This window comes from Chelonoidis abingdonii, chromosome 7 (genome assembly GCF_003597395.2).
Source record: "Chelonoidis abingdonii isolate Lonesome George chromosome 7, CheloAbing_2.0, whole genome shotgun sequence".
NCBI lineage: Eukaryota > Metazoa > Chordata > Testudines > Testudinidae > Chelonoidis > Chelonoidis abingdonii.
The window spans coordinates 19,406,747-19,433,627 of NC_133775.1; the positions used below are offsets into that span (position 1 = coordinate 19,406,747).

Consider the following 26,881-nt stretch of genomic DNA (forward strand, 5'->3'; position numbering starts at 1 on the left):
GCCTTTAGACAGGTGGGACAAGGAGGACAGCTCTGTGAAGCTGGGCTGTTCCAGGAGGACAAATAACTATAACTATAGAGTCAAGTAACCTCTGGCTGGGCTGAGAGCACTTCAGGGGCCTCATTCTCAGAAGTAACCCGAACGTACTTACGTAGCGGCCTGGAGCAGACTGAGTAATGTACAGTAGGAAAAATGCTTTGTGGCATCATTTCCCTGCCGCAGCCAACACCAGGATCCTTCACACTTTCCTTCTCTATGTCCCTCTTGGTCCTTTCCTCTTGTTCTCTCTGGTCTTTCCTACGCTAGATTATCGGGGGAAGTGGCCCAGGACTTCTTTACAGTCTGTGGGAGCGTTAGTGAAGAGAGGACATTGGTGGTGTTACCATGGTGTCATCTCACCCTGTTCAGAGCAGATCTAGGTGACATGATGGTAAAAAAGGCAGTGCCCTATCCATTCAAGTGCTCCCACCAGTGCTGGTGAGACTTCCCCTGTAGAAGACTAGTGTAGACGCACAGCCTGTGTTTCCTTCACATGCATTCTCAGCTTCCCACCTACAGTATGGCTGCCCTAGGCTTAGAACAAGCTCCCAATTCTTCTCCAGAAAGTGCCTCTTCTTCTACATCCCACTCTATTGTTTGCAGTGTTGTTGTAGCTGTATTGGTCCCAGCCTATGAGAGAGAGAAGGTGGGTGAGGTAATATCTTTTATTGGACCAGTTTCTGTTGGTGAAGAGCCAACTTTTGAGTTTACACAGAACTGAAGAGGAGCTCTGCGAAAGCGTGTTTCTTTCACCAGAAGAAGTTGGTCCAATAGAAGATATCTTACCCGCCTTATTGCTGTGTTGATAATCTTAGATTAAGCAAGATCCTTAGGACTGGGAGTGTGATTCACTAAATTTGTAATTATTTATGGCCTCAGGCATACGGGGGCAGATTTTCAGCTGCTCAGTACTCATAGTTGGTGCCAGATTTTTCAAAAGATCTTAGCACCCACAAGCTCCCACTTGGACACTTCAGGCCAGATTTTCAAAATAACTCAGTATCCAATGAAAGTGAGGTCATCTTCTGAAACTCTGGCTCTTCAGGTCCTATATAAATACTTAGGGGCAATATCTGAAAAACAACCCACATATAATGATGTACATTCCATATTTAATGCTGACAAATATACTGGGCCTTTGTTCTTATGAATCTTAATCTGGCTGGTGTATGTGTATCTTGTAATGGATGGACTCCAAATTTCTCAAGAGTGTGTCACAGGCCTGATACTGCTAAAAGGTAAAGAAGATTCTCCATGCTATAAGCAAGAGTGGTTGTACTTTTGGAGCTGGTGGTCCAGATTTTATATAATCTGCCACTGTACAGTTGCAAGCAGGCAGCATGAGTGACAGTGACAAAGCCTTAAGTGCCAATATAGATGAACAGACATTTAAAAAAACTAACTATGAAATTAATCTTAAAGAAAAAAAATCTATTATCAAAACTGAATAAGAATCTTCTAAAGTTTTACTTTGAAGAGTGATTCCCAGTGATACTTCTAGGCTAATCTTAGTTGGAGTCCTACAAAATGTATTAGTTACCCATATGCTAATTAACTAAGGCTGGTTGTCACCACAAGGGACTTGGACAATACTATAGGTGTTTTTTTTTTAGGCTTCTGTTTCATAGATTGTGGACTGTTCCATGACTTGTGGATTCCACTCCTGCTGCTTTCAGGCACACTACCTGGATGATCACTGCTACAATGCACCTTCAAGTGCTCCCCCACTCGCTGGCTAGGTAAAACTATCACTGGAACTAGTTTGAAAACATCATGCTTAGACGAAACAGAATGCATAGCCCATAATCCTGCTGCAGCCATAGTTGCACTGTGTTAAGGATTATGAGATGAATAGTAATCAAATTTTACTAATAATTAGCTAGGGCACTTATAGGTCCACATAACATGGGTCATGCTTCAAGTTCACTACAATATAGTCTCTTTACTCCATAATATTTTTTGGATTTACACTGATTGTTTAATGCAAGAAGGGATTAGAATTGTTATGATCTGTAGCCACAAGTATCTGCATTTCTAATCCATCTCGCTTATTAGATGCCTTCTGATTTCAAGGCTCTCTACAAAGAACACCTGTTGGGTGCTGTTTTGCCTACATGCTCCTTTATCACTGATTTTTTTCCAAAGGATTTAGATTTTTTTTTAAATGAAACTTGATTCAGAACTGAATTAAGGGAAAATCCTTTGACTCCAAATCCTACTCCATGCCACATTTTAGAAAATGTGTTATGTCTGCTTACATCCTCATCCTTCCTTGCTTCTGTATAATTCTAACTATAACCCAATACCAGACACAGTTGCATACAATTATCACACATCAGTGCCCTGGCTTGATGGACATAGCCTCCATGACCTATGACTGGCCGTGAATGACAAATCAAAAGTCAGCATTTCACAAATCAGCTGGGCTTCCTGCTGATCCGCAGCAAGAGGAGGAAGAGGAGAATGAAAGAATCTGAAAATAAAGGTAAGAAAAGACCAAGAGAATTGCATACAATAAATGAAAAATGAGATGGTGCATAATTAAATAAGTAGGACTGTTTACAGTACATTCTGCTGAGTAACCATTTTAAAAATGCATCCTGCATCTTTGATGCAAAGATCCCAGTAAAAAAAAATGCAGTTATATAATATGCTGAGGGAAAGATTTTGCATCAGCATCTGCTTCTGATTTCAATATATCACATATTACCATTTGATGGCAAGCTAAGATGCTGAATTTAGCAAGTGCATAGCTGAGTATTTAGTATTTGAATAACTGAAAAAACATCCCTTTTTCCACATACCTAGCTAATTATGTATTGATCATTAAAGCTTTGTTTGACTACCTAAATGTATATTTAATATTATGTCATCATCTGAGCATATTACCTTCAAGAGAAAAATAATGTGATGTTTTCAGGTTAAAATGATAATGGCATGGTGTGATTAGTAGCTGAGTGCATCTCTGTTTCCGAGGGAAAGATTAATCAGGTATATGTTTAAGAATAAAATATTTAATATAAAGAAATACAGGCATTCAGTCTTTTCAGGACATATGGTCAAACTGACCTTCATAGCTAGAAAATTTTGAAAATTATATTTCAGTTCAGAAAAGACTTTAACACTTTGGTTAAATGTAGTTTGCTTTGACCTTATTAGGACAGATGCAAACAAGACTGCTCTGGGAGGTGAAGGCAGAAACAATAACAGAACGTCAGATATGTTTCTGAGGCTGTGAATTAAACTACCATTTCAAAGGTACATATTCCATACTGAAGTGTTTCCAGGTTCCTCAGGCTTTAAAACATGAAATGTTTCACGTCTTCCTGATATATTCTTGCCCTATATTGCTGGAATGAAAAAGGCCTGCAGCACTGGAAAATTGAACCCTGTATTCAGATACTGAATTTGGATTAGGGCCTCCATCTTCTAACATCCCCTAAACTGAGGGTTTTCTCTGAGTCATAGCATCATTCAAAGGGGAAAAAATATCAAGTAATTTAGATGGTACACACAGCATTAAGACAACACTGGCTGTGCTATATTTAGTCAGCTGTGACAGAGCCTGCTTGTTTGTAGTCCCAGAAATGTTAACAGCTGATACATGCAGTATTTTTGAGCTCTCTGTCTTTTAAGGAGGAATCAAATTTTGCCCTCGAGTACTGGTTTTTACTGCATGTCATTGGTAGTGTTCAGTTCAATGTTCAGTTGCTGACTGAACTAATCTGTTTCACATATGGCTTTATCCTGGTGCAGATTAATCCTGGATGTAGCCAGATAGGATAGGCCCCAAGCCTGTTCTGTTGCCTGCTGTATGTTTTTATTTCTCTCTCTCCCCCCCCCACCCCACAATCTTTTTGGCAGAGTTGTGTATTTTTTCTAAGAATTTTCTAAAACTGCTTCTACGTGGATGAGGAACTTAACAGAAAACGGTTGTCAAAAGAAGTCCTATTACTTTGATGGTGGAGAGAGTGCAGCATTTGAAATGCCCTGTACAGAGGATTTTTGGATCAACATTAAAGAAACTAGTCCTACAGTCTCAGAGCATATAAATAAATGATGGTGCTTTTAATTTAATATCTAATACACACTCAGGATTCTGTATCCTGACACTGTAGGTCTGTTTAGATTTCAATTATCAGTGTTAGAGCCTGTGTACTATAGATAAAGACATAATATCTACATAACAATGAATAATCTGGAAGTGATTACTGCTCTTGAGCCAGTATGCTTTGGAAGCATTCAGAGATGTATTATCTAATGCTAAGGTATTGTGAGAATCTATTCTTCGTTGTGTGTGTCACACACCTGTTAACACTAAGGCAAAGAGAGGAGAATAAACCTCTATAAACATACATAATATAGTCTATAAACCACAATTGTAACACTACCAGATAAACAGGGTGCCATAATTTCCATTCACTTTAAAAATCAGATATAATGAGATGCTGATTCACCTTGGTATTGATGCATAAGCAGCTGTGTAAAGCCACTTAAATGAAAATACCCATAAATATTACTCTATACACGCTAATTATTTATATTACAATATCAGATACTGGAGCCTCACTGTGCTAGGCTCTGCACATACTCCTAGTGAGAGACAGTCTCTGTCCTTAAGAGCTTGCAAACTTCATAGACAAAAATATGCAAAGGGTGGGAGAAGAGATGCAATCCCTGTGTAGTAGTTGGGCCATGGACACAGATAGATTAAGGGAGTTGCACAAGGTCATACAGGAAGGCTGTGGCAAAGTTAGGAATTAGACCCAGATCTCCTGAAACTCAGGAATTAGAAATTGAGGTTTTCGTTAAACTAAATGTCTGCAATCCATGGGATTTTTTTTCATAAAAGAACAGAACACCCAGACATTTTTAAATAACTTTTGGCCGCATGTTTTATTATTATAATTTGAATTTCTGCCAAAAATATATATATTTTTCCTGTGGAAAATTTAGATAATTTTTTTTTCTGTTTTAAAACATTTTGCACAATATTTTTTTCCCCAAACAGCCCTATTCCCGAGTCCCAGTCCAACGCCATAAGCAGACCATTCTTCCCCGTAAGGAACCCTGGAGGCGCACCAATTATATAGGTAGAAATCATTATTTTTTAAAATAGAAACGTCACTTACTTTAATTCAGAAAGTCCACAGTTACCATTCTTGGAGCTGTGGGGACCTTAAAAATATGTCCCCTACAGTAGGCACCATTAACAATTCATTCACCACTCCACACTGAGTACCATAGCATCTTTTCATTTAAGTTACTGCAGGGCCTGTGGAAGTGAATGTTAGGATTTTAATGGCAGAGCATCATCTCACTGCTGGGTAAAGTTCATCTGACTCTGACACCAACAAATTGCAACAGGGGGAATTCCCTAAGTGACCTTAACCTCTGACTCCAGTCCAGGAGAGTTGTGTTTCAACTCTTGGCCTCCCTGTTAATATGTGTATGTGGCTGTGACTCCTTGAACATGTGCTGGAGATTTAGCAACATCCTGGAGATGACACAGAGGTGGGAGGGAACTGTTTGAGGCCAAATACGTTTGTTTAACTAGAACTTTCGAAAACCTCCTGCTGGTTCCTGTTTTGCTATTAGCTAAGACAGAGTCACATGACCTTATCAGAAAAGAGACACCTCAGATGATGATAACTAATGTTGCTGAAATTTTAAGGCAAGGTCACTTTTAAAGCATATAGGAAATCAGGTAATGTGGTATATAGGATAAGAGACCATCTTTTTTACACCCTGATCCCATAGGATTTCCTGTAGTTGAAAAAATTAAGGATGTGCATGAATATTTGCAGGATTGGGACTTTAGATTCAAACTCTATGTTCATGATCATTTAAAGACTGTCTCAGATAGTTGTGTGAACTAGGCCCCTCAAAGTTAACTTTCAGGATTGATCTAATTAAACGTTTCTCATCCCAACTGGTAGTAAAGAAACAGAAGTGTATTTATCTGGAGAACTGGATTTTCTGAGAGATTCAAGCCTTTTACTCAGCCCTGTTCTTCACCATATCAGTCAACTCTCAGGGAGAGGCAAAAAGTCAAATCCTGCGGCTCAACAAAATTTTCGTTGATTCACTTAACTAGGTGCGAAAGCCAAACGTCACTTCATATCTTTGTGAGAGGTGAATCCCTTCTGCTGGACAAAGCCTACTTTCATTTAAATGGTCTTGATGTTCTTTTAGTGTACAACATCCAAATACATCTCAGGAATGCAAGCTAAGACAGGTCACAGGGCAGACTCCAAATCTTTAATCCACAAAAGGATCATTTAAACACAGAGTGAGCTCAGTGCTGAACAAAACAGAGGATGACGTGGGTCCTGGTTTTCATTTACACTAAGGCAGGGGTGGGCAAACTACAGCCTGCGAGCTGGATCTAGCTTGCCAGCCATTTTAATCTGGCCCTTGATCTCCTGCAGGGGAGTGAGTTCTGGGGCTTGCCCAGCTCTGGCGCTCCAGCTGGGGAGCAGGGTCAAGGGCCGCTCCACGCGGCTCCCAGAACCAGCAGCATAGCCCCATTCTGGCACCTACGCGTAGGGGCAGCCAGGAGTCTCCAATCTTGGTGTTTCCCCCTCCCCAGGTGCCACCACTGCAGCTCTCATTGGCCAGGAACTGTACCCAATGGGAGCTGCAGGGGCGGTGCCTGTGGACAGGCGAAATGAAGCGGGGACATGCTGCTGCTTCTGGGAGCCGCTTGAGATAAGCACTGCCTGGAGCCTGCACTCCCTGCTCTCTTCCCGTGCCCAGCCCCGTGCCCCAGCCTTGATTCCCCCTCCCACCCTCTGAACCCCTCGATCCCAGCCTGGTGCACCTTCCTGCACCCCAAACCCCTCATCCTCAGCCTCACCCCGGAGTCTGCACCCGAAACCAGCGTCCTCACCCCCTCCTGCACCCCAGCCCCAATGTTGTGAGCATTCATGGCCTGCCATATAATGTCTATTCCCAGATGTGGTCTTCGGGCCAAAAAGTTTGCCCACCCCTGCACTGAGGTCTCTGTACTCCACTTTGGCAGTACAAAGAGGCCTCTAAGTGTGCACGAATGACATTTACACCCATCTGAATGCCCTTTACACTACCACAGGGGGATAAAGGGGCCTCAGAGTACATCTGCACTGCAAATGAACGTATGATTGTAGTGCAGGTAGGTATCAGCTTTAATCTAGCTGCACTGGTAACAGTGATAGTGAGAAAGAGGCAGAGTGGGTTTCAGGGCCAGCTCCAGCTTTTTTGCCGACCCAAGTGGCGAAGCGAGGGGGGGGGAATAAATAAAACCGCAATTGGCGGCACTTTGGCAGGAGCTCTACCGCGCTGCTTCATTCTTTGGCGGCAATTCGATGGCGGGTCCTTTGCTCTGAGGGACTCGCTGCTGAATTGCCACCAAAGACCCTTTCCATTGGCTGCCCCAAGCACCTGCTTCCTTCACTGATGCCTGGAGCCGGCCCTGGTGGGCTTCAGAGTGGACTGCTACCTACTCCAGTACGAGTTCATTGAGAACTCTGGATATCTATTTGGATTGCTGACCCATGCTGGGATCCATGCTACTACAGTTACCTGTGCTAGCTAAACTAAAACTAGCACCAGTGTGCCTACCTGCTCTACAGATCTAACTTCACGAGGCTTCATCTTGCGATGCTAAAAGTTGTTCCCATTCCAATGAGCGAAAATGTTTCTTCAGTGGATTTGCACAAGTTATTCTTCCACAACTACATGCTACTGTGTATTTTGACGGCAACAGATTGGGAGAGGGCGCAACCCAAACAGTAGCAGAGGGGTGGATAGGTGAATAACTACTTTGGAGGTAGTGGAGAGAGGAGTAACAATTTTGAGCCGCAAAATTCCATCCACTAGAGCAGATGGATAGGCTCTCTATGAGTGCTGCAGATTTGGGGTAGGGGCCATCTTTGTTCTGTGTTTGTACATATTGCACAAGGGGGCCCTGGACGCTGCTGCAGTAAGCAATGGGATCCTATAAGGGAGCAGAGAACCTTTTATGAAGAAAACAGTGATAGGGTGGGTTACTACAGATGGCAAGCCTTGAAATGTTTAGTCCAGCTACAGTCACACCATAGCTCATGGGCCAGACTTCACTTGTGAACCTGTTAAAGGAAAACTGTCAGTTTTGAAATCATATTGAGGGGAATCCATGAAATGTTCTTACTTGCATTAGCATCTAAGGCCCCACAGTCCTGTAAGCTGATCCTGTCTCTGGAGGACCCAGGCACCTGCACTGAGCCTCACTGAAATCAGTTACCAGAGGGGGAGCTGTGTTAGTCTGTAGCCACAAAACCAACGAGGAGTCCGGTGGCACCTTAATGACTAACAGATTTATTTGGGCATAAGATTGTGGGTAAAAAACCCACTTCTTGAGGAAAAAGTGGGGGTTTTTACCTGCAAAAGCTTATGCCCAAATAGATCTGTTAGTCATTAAGGTGCCACCAGACTCCTTGTTGTTTTACTGAAATCAGTGAGGCTTCGTGTAGGCACAGGGATCCACCTTCACAGATAATCCCTCAGGATTAGCACCTCAGCCTGTGAAAACAGAACTGTTTACAAAGGAATTTTAAAGTTTTGCTTTGCTCTTCTTACTGCGAATGCAGATTGTTTCCTTTGCATTTCACTCAGGTTGGAAAATGAAAATATAGACTAGTCAGTTTGACTTCGATTTTCCTTTTCTATGGCACTGCAGCGAAAGGGGTTTTATAAACGCTGCAGGGAAACATTTAAAACCAATTAAATGACAACAACCCATTTCACTGAAATAGGTATTTTAAAAAGCAATGGAAGCTTCTGACCACTAGGTTTTCCAAAACCTTGATTTCACGTAACCTAAACATGAAGCCTAAGTTGATTTGAAGATGCCCCTTTGAATGTGGCCTGCATACTGGAGGGAGCATCAGTGGCTCTAAGAATTTGCTTCTTCCCCACCACTGGGAATTTAAAAGACATAAGGAATATAAATAGCTTATCCACATGTGTTCCTTCCCTGTTTGAAGCAAAAGAGAGAGAGTGGAAAAAGATGGAACAAAAGGTGGAAGAAAGAAAGTGTCAGGAGAAAGACAAAGCAGAGGAAAAGAAAATTTTACCAAGAAAGATGTAGCCTGGTATGTGTGTATAGGTACATTTGTAACACAACTAGTTGATTCATTGCCATTGCCTTCCAGCCCCGTTGCTGGTTACTACTTCTACTTTTGTGGTTTTGCCTTTTTTTCTAACGCTCCTAGTCATGTTGTTGCCTCTTCCTTGCTCTGTGTCTTTCTTTGGAGGTAAAGGAAATGTGCTTCTTGGGACATTCCCTATTGGACTTTGACCCACATCTAATCATTTCTGGTCTATTGCTGAATATTATCAGGTCACATCGCCATTTGGGACAGTTCTGCAAGGTCAACTGAGTAAATGAGTCAAGGAAGCTGATGAAATGAAGGGGTAAGGAGAGACCCTCTCTTTGCCCCCTAATGTACAGCTTTGCATAGTTATTGCAGACTGAGATGCAGTGTGGTTCAGTGGGTAGGACACCAGATTGGAAGTCAGGAGACCTGGGTTGTGTTACCAGCTCTGCCACTGACCTGCTGGGCAACCTTAGGCAAGTCACTTCAACTCTTTGTGTCTATGTTCCCTTTGACTCCTTGTCTGTTTCAAGGGTAAGTCTTTGGGGGCATGGACTGTCTCTTACTCTGCGTTTTATAGTGCCTAGCACTGTGAGGTCCTGATCTCAGCTGAGGCCTCTTGGTATCAGCTCACCATACAAATAATGATAGGCTAGATGCAATATGGGTTAATATCAGCAACTGCTAAGGTGGTAGGATATAAAACTCGATGGAATAATAATCTGATACATTTGTCTAAATTTTCATTAAAACATTTTATCCGAGTAAGAGTTTTTCTCCTTGATTTCATCACAGGAGCAGATGGCCTGATTTCTTTTCACAGGTACTGAGGAATAAAGCCAATGAGACCTGAAAGTTCCTAACACCTCTAAAATCAGGTCATGAGGATTTTTGGACACAGTGCTGCCTGCATCAAATGACATTTGAACAAATATGCTCAGGGAATCTCAAATATATGCGAAAGGAAATCTATTAGGTTCTTGGTTTTTAAACTTTTCTTTAAAAAAGAAATTACTTTTAAATAAACCCAATTTTTTTATTTATAAATATATTTCTCTTAAATGAACCAAAACTCTGTTTCAGTAATATTTGTGCCCTAAACTGAACATTACAGCAGCAGGAATTGAAATTATCCAGTGGTAACTCATTTGTCTATATTTCTAAAAGGCAGCCTGATGTTTTTAATCTTTATTTTAGCTAGTTGCACTGTTTCATTGAGAATTGAATTTCTTTTTTAAAAAAGGATCAGTGTTGCATAGTTATACTTTTTTGCAAAAACTGATTCCCAAATTGTGTTATTTGCACTTCTAAGCACAACTGAAAAACCCTATAATGCAACATGCAGCCAGTATATAAGACTTTCACTTATACACAAAATGGCTGATTAATCTTTGTGACTCACTGCTGCACAATACTGAGGCAAACAGCTGAGTAAGTTGAATAGGAATTTTGCAAAGCACTCCGCATTGACCTAATTCTGCTCCTGTTAAAATCAATGGTAAAACTCCCACTGACTTTATTGGGAACACAATTAGGCCAATGGCGAGTGCTTCTAAAATTCTCATCCTTCACAAATCTAGTTGGATAGTTAGGAGTGCTTTAAAATATACATTTTTTCAGATGTGCAAACAAGCACAAAGCGGTTAAGTGATGTGGCCAAGGAGCCACAGTCTGCAGAACAAAATGCGTATCTTCTAATTCTACATCTTGTACTTAGACCAGCAGGTCATACCTCCTCTCCAATGTTTTAACAAGATTAAAATGTGACTACAACCCTTCAAAATTCAGACAAACAAAACCAATTAATGAGGTCTAATATCAAAACAAGGAAAGAAAGGGTTGGGGAGGAAGATTATAATAATTATGGGGCCAACACTGGTCATACTAGAAAACCTTGGAATGTTGAGGAATTTTTTTTAGCGGGAAATGAGAAAGGAAGCTATGTCAAGGGGATAGATCTGCATGTGATAGAGCCTTCCATAGTGAAGGTAAGACCTAATGATGGATACTGTCTGAGGGCAGATAACAATTGAGACAAGGCTCAAGGAGGCCCATAGGGAAAGAGAACTGGAAGAGTTTCAGATTCAGATGTATTGTTTTAAAGATTCTTAGTAGAGCTGGGCCAACTATTCAGAATGCGATTTTTGATTAAACTAGCCCTTTGCTCTTTTCATTCTTGTTCAGATGTAGATTTTTACAAACTTGTTCAAAGTTATTTGACAGATAGTTTAGACAAACATTTCTGTCTGTAGATTACTTGTAAACTACTTGCCAAGAAAGGCTTGAGAGCAGCCTTCTAGCACAAACACCATAAGTCACATGGGAATGAATCTGCTCCCTGACTGACTCACTCTCAAACCCATAAAATACTTTCAGAATGGCTGAATGAACACTTTTGGTGCAAGTATTTGAGTGAGTACAATTGCAAATCTGTTTTGTGACTTTCTTTCGCTGAATATTCTTGCGAACCCAAGATCGGATACAAATGTTTGTGGAAAACTAATAAGAAGGGCCCTGAATAGTCACCAAAGTGACTTCATGGCTTAAATGTTTGTAGATATTTGAGGTATTTGATCTGCTCCAACAATCATCAACAAGGCTTTTGAGATCCCCCTTTGTTTTATACTTTGCTACAGTAGCACTCCTGGCTTCATCTGACATGGGAAAACAAATGTTTAATGCATGAATTAAATGTCTCAGTGCTCAAAGGCAAATATGAAACATTTCTCACCTCTGCATTTACCTTTCACTGGAGATGGGTGAAACAGGAACAGCAAATCAAATTGTTTTGAATTTCAGCAGGAGGGGAACAAGAATTCAGATCACCAGATCCTACCTAGCCCTTATCGTTTGGTATTAGATTGGAACCAAAAGAAAAAGGGACCTATTTTCCAGTGACAAACTTTCCAAAATCTAAAATTTTCCTGAGAACACTATTCATGTACTAAGCCTGAGCGTAGTGTATCTGCATAAATATTATTGGACAATGTATAGCATCTCCCCAGTGATTAATGAAGCCTCTGAACACCACACAAAGGAGGGGTGTATCAGCCCTGATTTACAGATGAGGAAACTGAGGTACAGAGAAGTTAACTGGGTCATCCAGTGTCACACACATACTGTGTCAGAATCAGGAACAGAATCCAGACAGACTGACTCCTGCTCCTATACCTTAACTATGAGACTCTGCTTCTTCATATTATGTACGACTAAATACAGCTTCTACCACAAGAGTGTTAGGTGTCCATTCAGATAGATAGTGCCAGTATCCATATTTTACCAGTAGCTGCATGTCTGCAGGAGCATAAGTTAGTGTTGCAATCTTTTGGCATGACAGAGACCCCCCTCCATACAAAGTTCCTGTTTACCTCAGTGAAGGTGTGGACTGGACGTAAGAATTCTGGGTAAGGCTTCTAGGAGATATATATTGGAGACATCTGCAGCTGATCTAGAAGGTTGTATGCTCTCTAGAATCCACCTGCGTCTGACTAGTTTGAAGGAAAGTTATCAAAGGCCGCTCGTGAGAGACTGCTAAAAATGCAGGTAGCTGCTGGAGCCTATGCTAGAGCTCCCACTGGTGGACCGGCACTGGTGGTAGTGTAATAGTGACAATAGATTTGAATATAAAGGTAGACACTACTTACTGGTGCAGAGGGAATTGATGAGAGAGGCCCATACAGTGTTAGAATGAGGAAACCAGGACACTGTACAGCCATAATTCAGATCAGAATGTACTTGGTTTTGATGGTTTGGCTATGACCTGTAACATAACTTTAACATAGACAATCTGCTTTTAATTTAACAATACTTTTTTTTAATGGTACAGTGAAGGTCGTTCGGTAGAAGTTACATTTTATGTAAAGCAGTTTGTTGTGGAAAGGCTTTATGGATCTCAGTGGTGATACACACTTCTACAGAAAATGTCTTCAAAATATACTTTGCAAACCCTTTCTGGAGTCAGCTACTGCACAGCAATCGCTGATTTCTTTCCCACGTACAAATGAGAGAGTGAGAGAAATGCTCTCTCTCCGGCAAATAGAGCATAAGGGTGAAGTGCAGACTGAGACTAGAAACAACTTTTCAAATGAGGATTTACAGAAATAATTTGTGCAGAGGTAAGGATAGTTTAATAGAAAAAAATCTAGGGAATATATGAGACGGCAAACAAGGGTGACGAGAGGGGAACGAAGGAGAAGGAAAGCAAAGAATAATAAAGGAGAAGCATGAAAACAGGAAAAAGTGGAACACCATCACTTCTGTGGAGAGGAACATTCCAAACGGTACTATAATAGGTAATCCTATTGTATTTCTTACAAGAGATGAACCAATAGATCTAAAGCTCCTTTACACTGATTTTATTACTGGCATTCGATTGTTATATCAGTATTCCATGTATATGGACAAAGGGATATAAACTGGCCACTAAGAAGTTTAGACGTGAAATTAGATGAAGGTTTCTAACCACCAGAGGAGTGAAGTTCTGGAACAGCCTCCCAAGGGGAGCAATGGGGGCAACAAACCTCCCTGGTTTCAAGACTGAGCTTTATAAATTTATGTGGGGGAATGATATGATGAGACAGTCACAGATTGGCCACATGCCATTGTAGGCAGCTAGCAGTAAATATCTCCAATAGCTGGTGATGGGACACTAGATGGAGAGGGCTCTGAGTCACTACAGATAATTCTTTCCCGGGTGTCTGGCTGGTGGGTCTTGCCCACATGCTCAAGGTCTAACTGATCACCATATTTGGGGTCAGGAAGGAATTTTCCCCTAGGTCCAATTGACAGTTATCCTGGGGATTTTTCGCCTCCCTCTGCAGCATGGGTCACTTGCAGGTTAAACTAGTGTAAATGGTGGATTCTCTGCAACCTGAAGTTTTTCAACCACAATTTGAGGATTTCAGTAACTCAGCCAGAGATTAGGGGTCTAACAGGAGTAGGTGGGTGAGGTTCTGTGGCCTACAAAGTGCAGGAGGTCATACTAGATGATCATGATGGTCCCTTCTGACCTTAAAGTTTGAGTCTGAGTATAACTGTAATTTAATTTATAGGCATGTGTTCTCAGTCTGTACATGTTGTTCTGATACAGTCTACCATTCAGGTATTTCCATGGTTTGATGGCAATTTTGTTACCCATAAAATGACATAAATGGGCATAGCTCCTTATACCAGAGAACTCATAATCTAAGTGATCAGATCTTTGTGGGAGGAGCTCTCTACAGCCCACCGAAGTCAACAGAACTCTGCATAGGCCTAGGATCTGCCCACATTAAATAGTTTGCAGGATCAAGGCCTGAGTTTAGACAGAGTAAAATTTTCTAACATGCCTAATTGACTTTGGAGCATAAGCCCCATTTTCAAGCAGGACTTTTCAATGCAACTTAGGCACTTTTGAAAATGTTTCCGATAGTACAATGGATAAGGGTGACATGAATGTGGGTTAGGTAGAGCTGACCAGGAATTTTCCAGTGAAACATTTGTTGAAAAATGCCAGTTCATGTAAACCAACAGTTTGATTTCAACAATCTTCTGCCAAACACAGGCAGCTTTCTAGTAGAAAGCTGCCTGGTTTCCTCCCACCTCACTTGCTAGGTTGCTGGTGAGCCTCGACTGTCAAAGTCCGCAGCTTCTGGCAGCCGCAGACTATCTTAGGGCGAGGGCTTCCAGCTTCCTGCTATGCAGCTAAGAGCTTGGGAGTCCTAGCACAAGCCATCAAATAATTCAGATAGAGGCACATCTTACTACTACCACAAAGGGCTACATAATATGCAGGTGATGGAGCTCAAGTCCCATGCAGCAGCAGTACAGGTCTGAGATGGGTGCATATAAAATATGTGCTATTCAAGCATTCAGATAGGGCCTTGAGAAACGGAACTGATGTGCATGAGTGGAACTAATATGTCCAGTTGGGAGGTTTTAATTTTATTTTTAAATAAAATTAATAGTATTTTCTAGTGTTCAAGGGTATCCAACTGTTTGTATAACAATGAAGTTATCTACAGTGCTAAATTATAGCTGAAGAAGAAAACTGTCATGCTTTTTTAAAAGGTGTAAAAAAAAAAAAAAGTTGCTTCAGTAATGACCACTACTAGAGACAGAGTTTTTGAAATAGTCTGAAAGAGAATGTAAACCCAGTCTTGGACTCTAATTCTGTAAGGTATCAAGAACTGGCAGCCAGAGTCTCAGCAGATTGGATCTTTAACATGAAAATGATGCAGTGCAGATACCAAAGAGATGAATGGGGTATTAGAGTAAAAAGGTTAGATTAGGTAGCCTTATTAATGCTAGCAAGGATTCTGCTAGCTTTCCAAAAATATGAATCTTAACTATGCTAAATTCTTGCAGTCTAACTACACTAAAGATCAAAATGTGAATCAAAGGAATACAATCCCTCACTATCCAATATGTACTAGCTACTATGCTATAGATTCTAAGTACCTTAAACATTTAACAAGGGGAAAGCTATTTATTAAACCAATTATTTTCACTAAGGGGAGTTCTCTTCTTTGGAGGATGGCACAGATCTTACATGCTTAAAACCACTAGACTATAATAACTGCTTGATGCACGGGATGGGTTGCCAGATTAAGGGTATCATCCAGCAAACCTTTACTCATGTGGGTAAGTCCTATTGGGTTCAGTGTGACTTCTTGCTTGAGCTGGGACTTCTCATTGAATAAGCATTTCCAGGGATTAGTTCCAAGTACAGCCACTGTGCACTTCAGAATCTCAAAATTTGAGTCACAGGTATCCAAGAGCAGAATTACTGTAAGGATTCTACCTTTTGACATCTCCCTTCTACATTCTTTGCTCTCCTGGGCCTTGCCTCTTAATGCTGCAGACACTAATTTCTTTAGTGGTTTGAGTAACCCTTGGGGTGCAGCAGTTTACCGTAAATAGGGCTGCTTTAATGACCACCAATTTGCTTATTCCTTTTTTGCTCATATGTCCTCAAATAAAAAATGCTGTGACACAAGAAATCCACGGAAAGAGCCTCATTAGGCCTCATTGACTGAAACTGAAATGGGATTAGTAGCTGGAGCCACTTCAGATGCTGAAAGAAAAATCTGAATGTACTTTAATGAGCTTCATTCACAGGGTATTGATAGAAATGTGTGCTATCTATTGGAATAACCAGAGAGGGTCATATCAATGGAAACTGAGGATATGTAATATGGAAAAACTGCATTCTTTGTATAGACTACATTCCACAAAACACAGGTACATTAAACATCAGTGTAAATCCAGTCTCATTTGGTACCTGATCCAGTGCCCCCTGAAGTTAGTGGAAAGGTTTTTGCTTTGGATGAGGCTGTCAGGATCTGATTCTTCTCCAATCACAGGGAGTTTTTCTATGGACTTCAGTGGGAGCAGGATGACCTTTAATGCATAGAACAACATTTGGTGACTAGCCCAAAATGTTTTGAAATATGTTAATATTTCAACAGTGCCCCCAAAAGTTCACTAACTTGGATTAACTAGGATAAAAACAGAATAATGAATAAAATATACTTTTCAAAAGGAATTGAATGTAGTAATCAAAGCAACAATTAGTTCATGATGCAAAAGTATTTTCCTTAAATTACACACCTTTCGTTCAACTATCTTTTTTCTAAATATAAAATTTAGACACAAACTTCAACCATAAATTTTTGTAGCTAGGGTGAAGCTGGCTTTGTTCCGATTCCCAGTTCCTATTGCATGTGTATTATTATTCTGAACTACATTGTTGAAAGAAACAAAAACATATCTTAAACAGCGTTTAGAGTCAATTTAATTAACTAATTGAGAATACAAATGAGTTACTTTTAGGAAAAAACTCTTGTATTTACAGAATAGACTAATAAAAGGGAATGACTATCCTATTTAAACACTATATTGATACAGGCAATTTTTTGTATATTTAAAGGGGATAGAGTCCAGTGAAAGTCAGATATGAAATTAGCTAGCCTTATTTAGAGTTGCCATAGACTTGAATCAGTTCTTCTCAGGCGTCACTCACAGCCCTCACCTCCATATGGCCTGGGGCAGGGAATTGATCTAAGTTATGCAACTTCAGCTATGTGAATAACATACCTGAAGTCAATGTACTTAGATCGACTTACCGTGGTGTCTTCACCACAGTGAGTCTGCTGCTGCTCCCCCATTGACTCCGCCTGCACTTCTCATGGCGGTGGAGTACAGGAGTTGACGTGAGAGCACTTGGGGATTGATTTATCATGTCTAGACTAGACACAATAAATTGACTCCCACTGGATCGATCGCTGCCTGCCAATCCAGTGAATAGTGTAGACATACCATAACAGGACCATGAACTCTTTCAGAAAAAACACTGCAAAAATTGAATTTGGTATTTTTGAATAAAGAAAACAGAAATAAATCCACTTTGACTGATTGTACAGACTTTCACAATCAGACTTTCACAATCATTCAGGATTTACTGGCTGCCTAATGCGAGGTGTATCTCTTAGCACTGCATGGATCCAAACAAATACATGAGTTTTGCTCTACTGGATATTCAGATTGGTTTCTTGTTAACATATTTCTCACATGATGCATATTGGCAAGATTTGCTCTCTGCATTTTACTTCATACAGTATTTTAACACAATATAATGAAGGGGCAGAACTTACACAAACCTACCGCAGAATTAGTTTTGATTTTCATTCCAAGTTACATACCTTTGGACATGGTGTCCTTTATTACATACCTTTGGAGATGGTGTCCTTTATTTTGTCACTTTCAAACTTGTGTGTTCTCCTGCATAGGTGCATCTGTGGCCTAGAATCTTCTCTACCCAGCAATATGGCATTTGAGCAGTTATATAATCAATAGTATATGACAAGTTATGATTGTACCAGCTGCCCACTGTCCTGCAGTGTTAAGCATAAGGTTGAAAGCCAAGTGTCTTTAATACCTCAAATTGTGGGTATTGCAATAGAGTTTCATCTTGTGTGACAAAGTTCCTCCTCCACCTTGGTGGGTCCTGTGCTTATTGGCAGATTTGGTCACCTCAGTGATCTTCCCTTCTTGTAGAACCCACAGTCTGAGTCAGCTCCTCCTGTGTCTGATCAGGAGTTGGGAGGTTTGGGGGGGGAAACCCAGGCCCCACCCCTTACTCCAGGTTCCAGCCCAGGGCCTGTGGATTGCAGCTGTCTATGTGCCTCCTGTAACAGTTGCAGGACAGCTACAACTCCTGGGCTCTCTCCCCATGGCCTCCTCCAAACACCTCTTTATCCTCACCAAGGACCTTCCTCTGGTGTCTGACAATGCTTGTCCTCCTCAATCCTCCAGCAGTATACTCTCAGCTTCTTGCCCCAGCTCCTCACACACACTCCTTCTCCTCTGGCTCCTCCCTGCCTGATGGAGTGCGCTCCTTTTTAAAGCCAGGTGCCCCGATTAGCCTGCCTTGATTGGCTGCAGGTGTTCCAATTAAAGTAGCTATCTCTACTGGCCTCTAGAAAGATCTTAATTGGCTCCAGGTGCCTTGATTAACCTGGAGCAACTGCCATTTGGTTACCAGGGTACTAGGGATTTGTTTAGCCTGGGGCTAACATACCTGTTTCTCAGTACTTTACTGTAGCCATCTGGCCGTGTTCCATCACACTTGGCATTACTGCTTTCATGACTACTGCTTTACAGGAAAACACAATTTGTTTTAATTTGTTTTGCCTTGTCCAAATAGTGATGAAACAACAAGAAGGGCAGGATGTGGGGAGGCCACATGTAAAGCAATAACATGGTTTGGTTGCTTTGGTAGGCTGTGCAAGCTTCATGGTGGCTAAACTTTCTTTTTTCATAGTCTGTATGTCAGAGTTTACACTCCTAGATCACTACAAACGGAAATGACTAAAACACAAACTACCTTGGGTGCTTAAAATATAAATGCAGAGTAACATTTGACTATTGTATTGTTCAAGGACAATCCTCTGTGTTATACAGTGAGAAATCCACCTGTACAAATGTCTAAAAATAAATTGGGCAGAGCAAATAGAAGACAGGCTAGCAATTAATGATAAAAATCAAACATTTCAAGTTGACACCACCCATTCTAACCTAGTCTGGCGATCTCTGCATCTAGATACTCACATAGGCTTCAGCACTGTAGTCAGTATCTGAGCACCTCACAATCATTAATGGATTATATTCAGGCAACACCCTTGTAAAGTAGGGAAATGTACCCATTTTTTACAGACAGGGAAGAGAGATTAAGTGATTTGCCCAGGGTCATACCAGAAGTCTGTATCTGAACCAAGAACTGAACACAGGTCTTCTGAGTCCCAGGGCTTCTACACACCAGCACTTATGTTGGTATAACCTGTTTTGCCACCCTGAGTCATGTAAATTACATTGAACTAAGCACCAGAGTTTACAGCGCTATGTCAGTGGGAGAGCCTCTCCCATTGACATAGCTACCATCACTCGCAGAAGTGGATTTATTTTGCCGATGGGAGAGCTCTCTGCTGTTGGCATAGAGTGTCTGCACTAGCAGCACTACAGTGGCACAGCTGCAGTGATTCTAGTGTAGTCTGGCCCTAGTCCAGCATACCAACACTAGGCCATCCTTCCTATTCAGCACAGGTCTCATTAGATGGGTTCTTGGTCTGTATGAAATCAGCTTGGTCATCCAATCCACACCATAAAATCCACCATCATGGTAGGCATGAACTAGCCGTTTGTTTGGCAGCCTCAGCACAGAGGGACCTGCGTTATGGTAACCCTAAAACTGAGCTAAAGCACATATTCGGGACAGTGGCACTGTCAATATGAAGAGAATAAACTCAGGGATTTGGGATTTCATGGTCCAGGGCTATCAAATAAGCACCTTCTACAAACAAAACAAACTCTCCCAAAATATATTTTGGGAGTGGAGAGGAAGGGAAGGGGGAGAGACCCAACATTTAAAAAAAATTGTTTGTGTCTCTGAAAACATCTGCTTGCTCTGAAAATGTCTGCTCAACGTGCAGTGGCAGTCAAAAAAACAAACATAATGTTGGAAATCATTAAGAAAGGGATAGATAATAAGACAGAAAATATCATATTGTTGCTATATAAATCCATGGTACACCCACATCTTGAATACTCTGTGCAGATGTGGTCATCCCTTCTCAAAAATGATAGATTGGATTTGGAAAAGGTTCAGAAAAGGGCAACAAAAATGATTAGGGGTATGGAACAGAAGCCATACGAGGAGAGATTAATAAGACTGGGACTTTTCAGCTTGGAAAAGAGATGACTAAGGGGGAATACGTTAGAGGTCTATAAAATCATGACTGGTGTGGAGAAAGTAAATAAGGAAGTGTTATTTAGTCCTCAGAGCACAAGCACTAGGGGACACCAAATGAAATGAATAGGCAGCAGGGTTTAAAACAAACAAAAGGAAGTATTTTTTCCACACAATGCACAGTCAACCTGTGGAACTCCTGCCAGAGGATGTTGTGAAGGCCAAGACTATAACAGGGTTCAAAAAAGAACTAGATAAGTTCACTGAGACAGGGGCGGCCCTAGACTAGCTGCCAGCAACTGGTGCCCCAGGCAAACCATGCAACCAACACCCCCATCTCCAAGTCCTAAGGCAGATCTAGGCTGAGGTTTTTGGTAAACTGGGAAACATTTTTCTCCTTTTTTCCTTTTAATGTTTTTTTAAGGTTGTTTTTTTTTTTTTTTTTTAAACAGAGGCTTAATTATTCGGTTTGTCCATCCGTCCATCTGTCCAACCAATGTTTCTGAGATCAGATAAAATAGAGACATGAAATTTTCAGAATAGATTTGTATACGACAGCTGGATGATATTTCAGTCTGATTTCAAATAAAAATGCATTAAAATGTTAATTATTTTCATTATTACAAATCCAAAATCATCCATTACATTATCTTGCTTTAACTTCCATTACCACCACATCCAATATAGAAAGAAATAAGAAAACTCTTCAATGAACTTTAACCTGTATTTACAAAACACTCCTAATAAAAAACCACTCTGTGCTCTTAAAACATTACTTTTTCTTGCTTTAAGTTTTGAAAATTCAGTCACTAGTTCTTTTAGATCCAGTTTTCCACCTATTTCATGTTCTACTGACATTGTGGCAAGTCCAACAAGTCTCTCTTGTGCCACTGTTGAACGCAGATATGTTTTTATCAATTTTAAGTTTGAGAAGCTATGTTCCCCACTAGCTATAGAAACTGTCAAAGTTAAAAGAATGCGTAGAGTTATAAAAATGCTTGGAAAACTGTGAGTTTATTTTCACAAACAAACAAACTTCAGTACTTCTTCAGGAGTGGAATGTTTCTTAAGTTGTCTTGAAAAAGCCTGAAGCTCACTACACAAATCGGTAGCATCTATGTCTTTTGAATTTTCATAAGTCAATGCCAACTCCAGTTTTATACAAAATTCTCTTATCTTTTTTGCTGTTTTCTTTTGCAAGCTGTGGATATCATATAGAAAGTCAAATACTGACTCTAGCTGCTGCATCTGTCGAAATCTTTCGTCAACCGAGTGAATAGCAGTATCAAGGACTGCGAAGTAGAAATTCACTTTGAACCTTTGTTTTGGGTTCTGAATGGGTGTGTCTCGTCCTTCAAATGAAAACTGCTGTTTCTTTTGCCCAGTGCAAACTGGCTCTGGTTCAAATTCTGTTGGAAAGTCTATTTCTTCAGCAAGCTCGAGAGAATCTATCATTGTTTTTTCGAACCCTGCATCACTTCTGAATTCCTCCAGAATATTTTTAGTTTGCTGCAGTTTTGAATAGCAGAATGTATGTTCAAGTTCTTTTCCTGAAGCTGCTTACTAGTGAGGTTAATCTTGAAAAGGATATTATACCACAAAAGGAGTGAAGTCACAAATTTGAACTTGGAAAGGCCATTTGCAAGAGCTTCTGTATCTGAATGTGCCATATTGCCAGATGATTCAGTAAAGGTAGTATCAGAAATTTCAATTAGGGCATCATAAATGTTTCCAGGTTCATAGCAAAGAGGTTTCAAAGTATCATTTGTTCAACATGACACACATCTGGTATACAGTCCAGTATTATTGAAAAGTATTTTTCAGAATGGACAGCTTCTACAATTTTATTTTTAATGACATTTGCTAGGATTTGAATCAGTTCATTCTGCATATTTTTTCCTAAGTAATGAACCTGTGTTTCACGATCAGTTATTTTACATAGATGCTACTTCATGACTGGATCAAACAAAGCTAGATATTCAACAAATTTTAAAAAGCTTCCATTACCTGGAGTGTATAATTTTTCATTTCTACAGCGGCCATGGAATGCTAAATTTTGCCCACCAAGAACTCTCATTAAAGCAATCAGATGCTCTAATTTTCTTCATCAATAGTTTTTTCCTTTTTTCCAATCATAATTCAAGGTTATTTCCAGTTTTGAAAACATTCCAAATGTTCTATACTTCTTTCATATGAAGAGAGAACTGAAGATATGTTTTTCCATCCTTCGAACCATTTTCAATAAGTGATGTTTAGAAATCAAGCAATTCGTACAACTCACAGCAAAAGCAAAACACAGAGTCCTTCAGCACTGAATATTGTAACCAGTTTCGATGAATTTCTTCCTCATTAATGAGTTTCCTCTTGTAATGCTGAGCAGAGAATTTTCTTTTATTCCCGTCCTTAGGTAACGGAAATTCATGAACTTGTTCAGGTCCATGTTCCATGAGACTTTGTTGCACACTGTCATCTCATCTGGGCCATGAAGCTGGGTCCCCACACTGTAACTTGTTTGTAACTTTCTCATCCTTTCTTCCTTCTACTTCATTTACTTCAATTTATGGATGTGTCTCTGAAAGTGAATAAATTTTCTCCACTTCCATATGAGATGCTGTGAGCAGTTTCATCTAGAAGTAAGTTTCCATCATCTTGAGTTTCCAAACTGCATTTTTGTGGATGTGAGCTACCCTCATCTCGAAGTAATATACCTTCATCTTGATGTTCCAAACTGCTTCCTTGCGGATGTGAGCTAACCTCCTCTCCAACTAATTGGATTAAAGAGAAGATATTTCAGGAAGGATCCCTGCTGTTTTGCTTGGTCCCTTTCCTTCTCAGCCTTTTGTTTATGATACTAAACTCCTGTGGGTTTTCTTTTTCCTCTTTCTGCCATGGGGCATTTGAATATTGTTATGTACTGTGCTCCCGACTGCAAGCATTATAGTGTTAAGGATGGCTGACACACCCACCACATTGGCGATTTAAACCACATTGCAGCCATCCCAACATGTCTTTTCGCTGCTTAAAGTTTCAGTGATTAGTAACATACACTCACTTACCTATTAAAACAGTTAGTTACAGAGTTTACATGGAAACAAAATGACCCTTTTTGATGTTATAACCCAACACCGGTTGTTTGGAAAGTAATCCCCTTCCTCACTGTTACCTGCTTGGAGCGTTACGAAATCACTTTCGTAGTCTATTAAGCGTTAACACTGTTACTTTTCTTTTATGGACCTTATTTATTACATGTGAACCAGTTATAACAAATAAAAGTTCATAATTATATAGCCTGATAATAACACTAAGGTTTAATAATGCTTAAAGATACTCACTTTTTGGATTTATAATGCTGAAAGGTGTTATTCTTTATTCTTTGGACCAAGAAACACAATTTTTCACAGTATTCGCTCAATTCTTAACCATCTACCTGCGACGTGTGTTAAAATGACCGTTTGACATGTATCAACTTGCGATATCTCCACTCTAAATGAATTTCAGGCTATGTGACCTGGATGTATATTCGAATTAGGTGTCACTAACATTGCAGGTCTTGCTGCTGGCGGATGTTTTTCGTTGTGGCTGAGTTATTGCTTATCAAAATTGTGGAGTGGGTCATCTTGACCCTATGTTGCAAATTAACTAAAATATTATTTATTTTTGCACTAAATAAAAGATTTGACATATTAATAAATTATCAGAAATGTAGAGAAATGAATTATAATTCATATTCCCTCTGCACACGCATGGGAATTGAAATAATATGTTATTTTATTTGTATTTTTTCATTTTTAATTTGTTTCATTTGATTTTTTTTCATTTGCTATTTTTCCCTCGAATTTGGCACCCCATTTAACTTGGCACCCTAGGCGATCGCCTAGTTTGTCTATATGGATGGGCCGCCCCTCTATGGAAGATAGGTCCATCAATGGCAGGGATGATGTCCCTAGCCTCTGTTTGCCAGAAGTTGGGAATGGGCGACAGGGTCACTTGATGATCTTATGATCACTTGATGACAGGATCACTTGATGATTACCTGTTCTGTTCTTTCCCTCTGGGGCACCTGGCATTGGCCACTGTTGGTAGACAGGCTACTGGGCTTGATGGACCTTTGGTCTGACCCAATATGGCCGTTCTTATGTCTCTACCACTATCAATTTAGTCTAAGCCTTGTGGCAAGAAAAGTGGCATTGACAGAATTGGCCGGTGTAATTTGTTTGACGGGGTTTGGTCTAAGTGTCCTGGCAGTGCCAGTGACTGCAGTTCCTCTGTGGTTTTACAGTCCTTGGCATGGTTAGGTGAATTATAGCTCTGAAGCAGAGAGACTTTCTTTTAAACTCCTTGACTGCTAAGAGAAAATTGGGTTCAGAATGAAGAGCAGAGAAGACATGAGTCAATAATACATAGGGTGTATGTGCGGGGTGTGTATGTAGATAGTACATAGGGTGTATGCGTGGGGTGTGTATGTAGATAATATATAGGGTGTCCGTGCAGGGATGTGTGTGTAGATAATATAATATATGGGGGGGTCGTATTACACACACGTGAGACAGAATTTTCAAACCGAGGCCGCGAGCACTCTGGCCCTAGGACTGAAATCAGCCCCCCTCAAACCCTTTTAAAACGGGGGGGGGGAGAGGGGAGTCGTTAAGAGCTTTTTTAGCCTTAGGCTGAGCCAGGCCTCCATTAGGCCTTTTCACTCCGCTGCCTCGGGCTGGCGCCGCTGCCTATCGCACCGCCCCCTCCCTGTCAGTGCCGCGACGAGGGCAGGGCGCGGGCGGCCAGCGCCCCAGATCGCTTCCGTGGCCCGTAGCGCCAGACGGGCGCTGGCTCCAAGGCCAGGGGAGCCGAGCCTGCGAGCACCGCGCTGGCTGTGGCGGCGCCGGGGAGCGCTGTTGCTCAGGCCGCGCCGGTGCAGTCCCTGCGCCGAGCCGGGGAGCGGAGCGGGCGGCCCACGCCCAGCACGCAGGGCCCTGCTCGGGCTGCTCCTGGCGGCCCCTGTGCCCCCGGGGAAGGCGAGGCGCGTGCGATTTCCCGCCCCTGCCGGCGCAGCCTCCCCGCCTCGGACTCGCCCATGAGCCTGCTCGGGAGCTACCGCAAAAAGCCCAGCAATGACGGGTACGAATCTTTGCAGCTGGTGGAGAGCAACGGTGACTTCTGCGGGGGCAGCAAGGAGCGAGCCGGCGGCAGCAAGCAAGGGGTGATCCCGGCCGTGCTGGCCGCAGCCCGGAGCCCGGCCCGACAGCAGCCGCAGCCGCAGCATCTGGACGGCAGCAGCAGCACCATGGACAGCTCAGGTAAGGGGCCTCCTTTCTCCCGCTTCCCGCCCCAAGGGCTGGCCGGGGAGGTGGGTGGGGATCGTGTTACAGACCCACCTTCCTGCTCCTCGCTGGGGCTGACTGGCCCAGCCAGGCGCTGGCAAGGGGGGGGGGCTGGCTGCGCTGGCTGTGATCTTCACCCTGGGAGAGGACACCTGAGATGGCAGGGACCGGTCCTGCAAATTTAAAGAGCTATTCATTACCAGCCAATGAATAAACACAACACAGGTGCTGCTGCTGCGGCTTGCTAATGGACGCAGGGGCTGCTGGGGCTGATGTATTGTTCCTGTGTGGGAGGGGTTGCTGACACTTCTTATGGCAGGACATTTTTGAAACCATAGCAAGAAATTGTACGTTCATCAGAATGCAATTTGTGCATTTCCCAGGCATGGTAAATCTTTTGAATGAGCATGTTTAGGAGAGTAGGAGGAAGTTCATTATCTAAATGAGAAATGCATTGTGCTGTTGTGCAGCTAAATATACTGAATAGGAAACAACCATCCTGAAGATGCTGATGCTATGTTGAACAGAAATCCTTTGTGCGGGCTAACAGCTTTCATAAGAGTAGTAACCTAGGTGGTTTGGGTGGTGGTCAGGTCATTCATAAATTCAGTGCAATTTCAGAGAGCTGGAAATCAGAAAAACTTCTTGATAGTGTAAAATTAAAGGCAAATGACTGTCATTGCAACTGATTTCTTTGTCGTTTCCCCCAAAGAGAAGAAAAGCTGTTGTGAAACCGTGGTAAATGGGAATCAATAAAAGAATAAAAGGAGGAGAAATCCTGAATACTCGATTGATTTCTTTTAAAGTCATTTGGGAATCATTTTGTTGTAAAAACAACTGGTAGAATTAAATCAGATAAGTTTTAATGCATGCTGCATGAATCTTTGTGTGTGTGTGTGTGTGTGTTAAATCTTGCAGTGGAGGGACCAGATGGCCCAAGTGATTGGTAATAAGATGTAGAGTCCTTCACCTCTAGGTCACATATTCAAATTTGCCTGAGTCACTAGTGATTTGAACATACTTTCTTGATAATGGCCTTTCAATGTCTGCAGAAATGACTTGATTTCAGTCCAGTTCCTAGTGGGCCATGTGGTCACATCACAATTACTACCCAGAGTCTTTTCAGAGAATTTTAGAGTGGAATACGTATATTGAGTAGTTGCAGAAGTACCCTTTTGAGCTCT

The 26,881-nt window shown here is 41.4% G+C and overlaps 1 protein-coding gene across 5 annotated transcripts in view; it reads left to right on the top strand.

The window, feature by feature from the left end:
• Positions 1-2,296: 2,296 nt before the first annotated feature.
• Positions 2,297-26,881, top strand: part of DNAJC6 (DnaJ heat shock protein family (Hsp40) member C6) — a 92,001-nt gene continuing 67,416 nt past the window's right edge. For 3 of the 5 annotated variants that reach the window (XM_032779598.2, XM_032779599.2, XM_032779600.2), the window contains exon 1: positions 25,365-25,673. In XM_032779598.2, coding sequence (XP_032635489.1) covers positions 25,451-25,673 — 223 coding nt within the window. In that variant the 5' untranslated portion in view covers positions 25,365-25,450. Of the gene's footprint in view, positions 2,525-25,364; positions 25,674-26,881 lie in introns of those variants that run through there. The other 2 variants (XM_032779601.2, XM_075067670.1) reach the window with 2 other exon arrangements.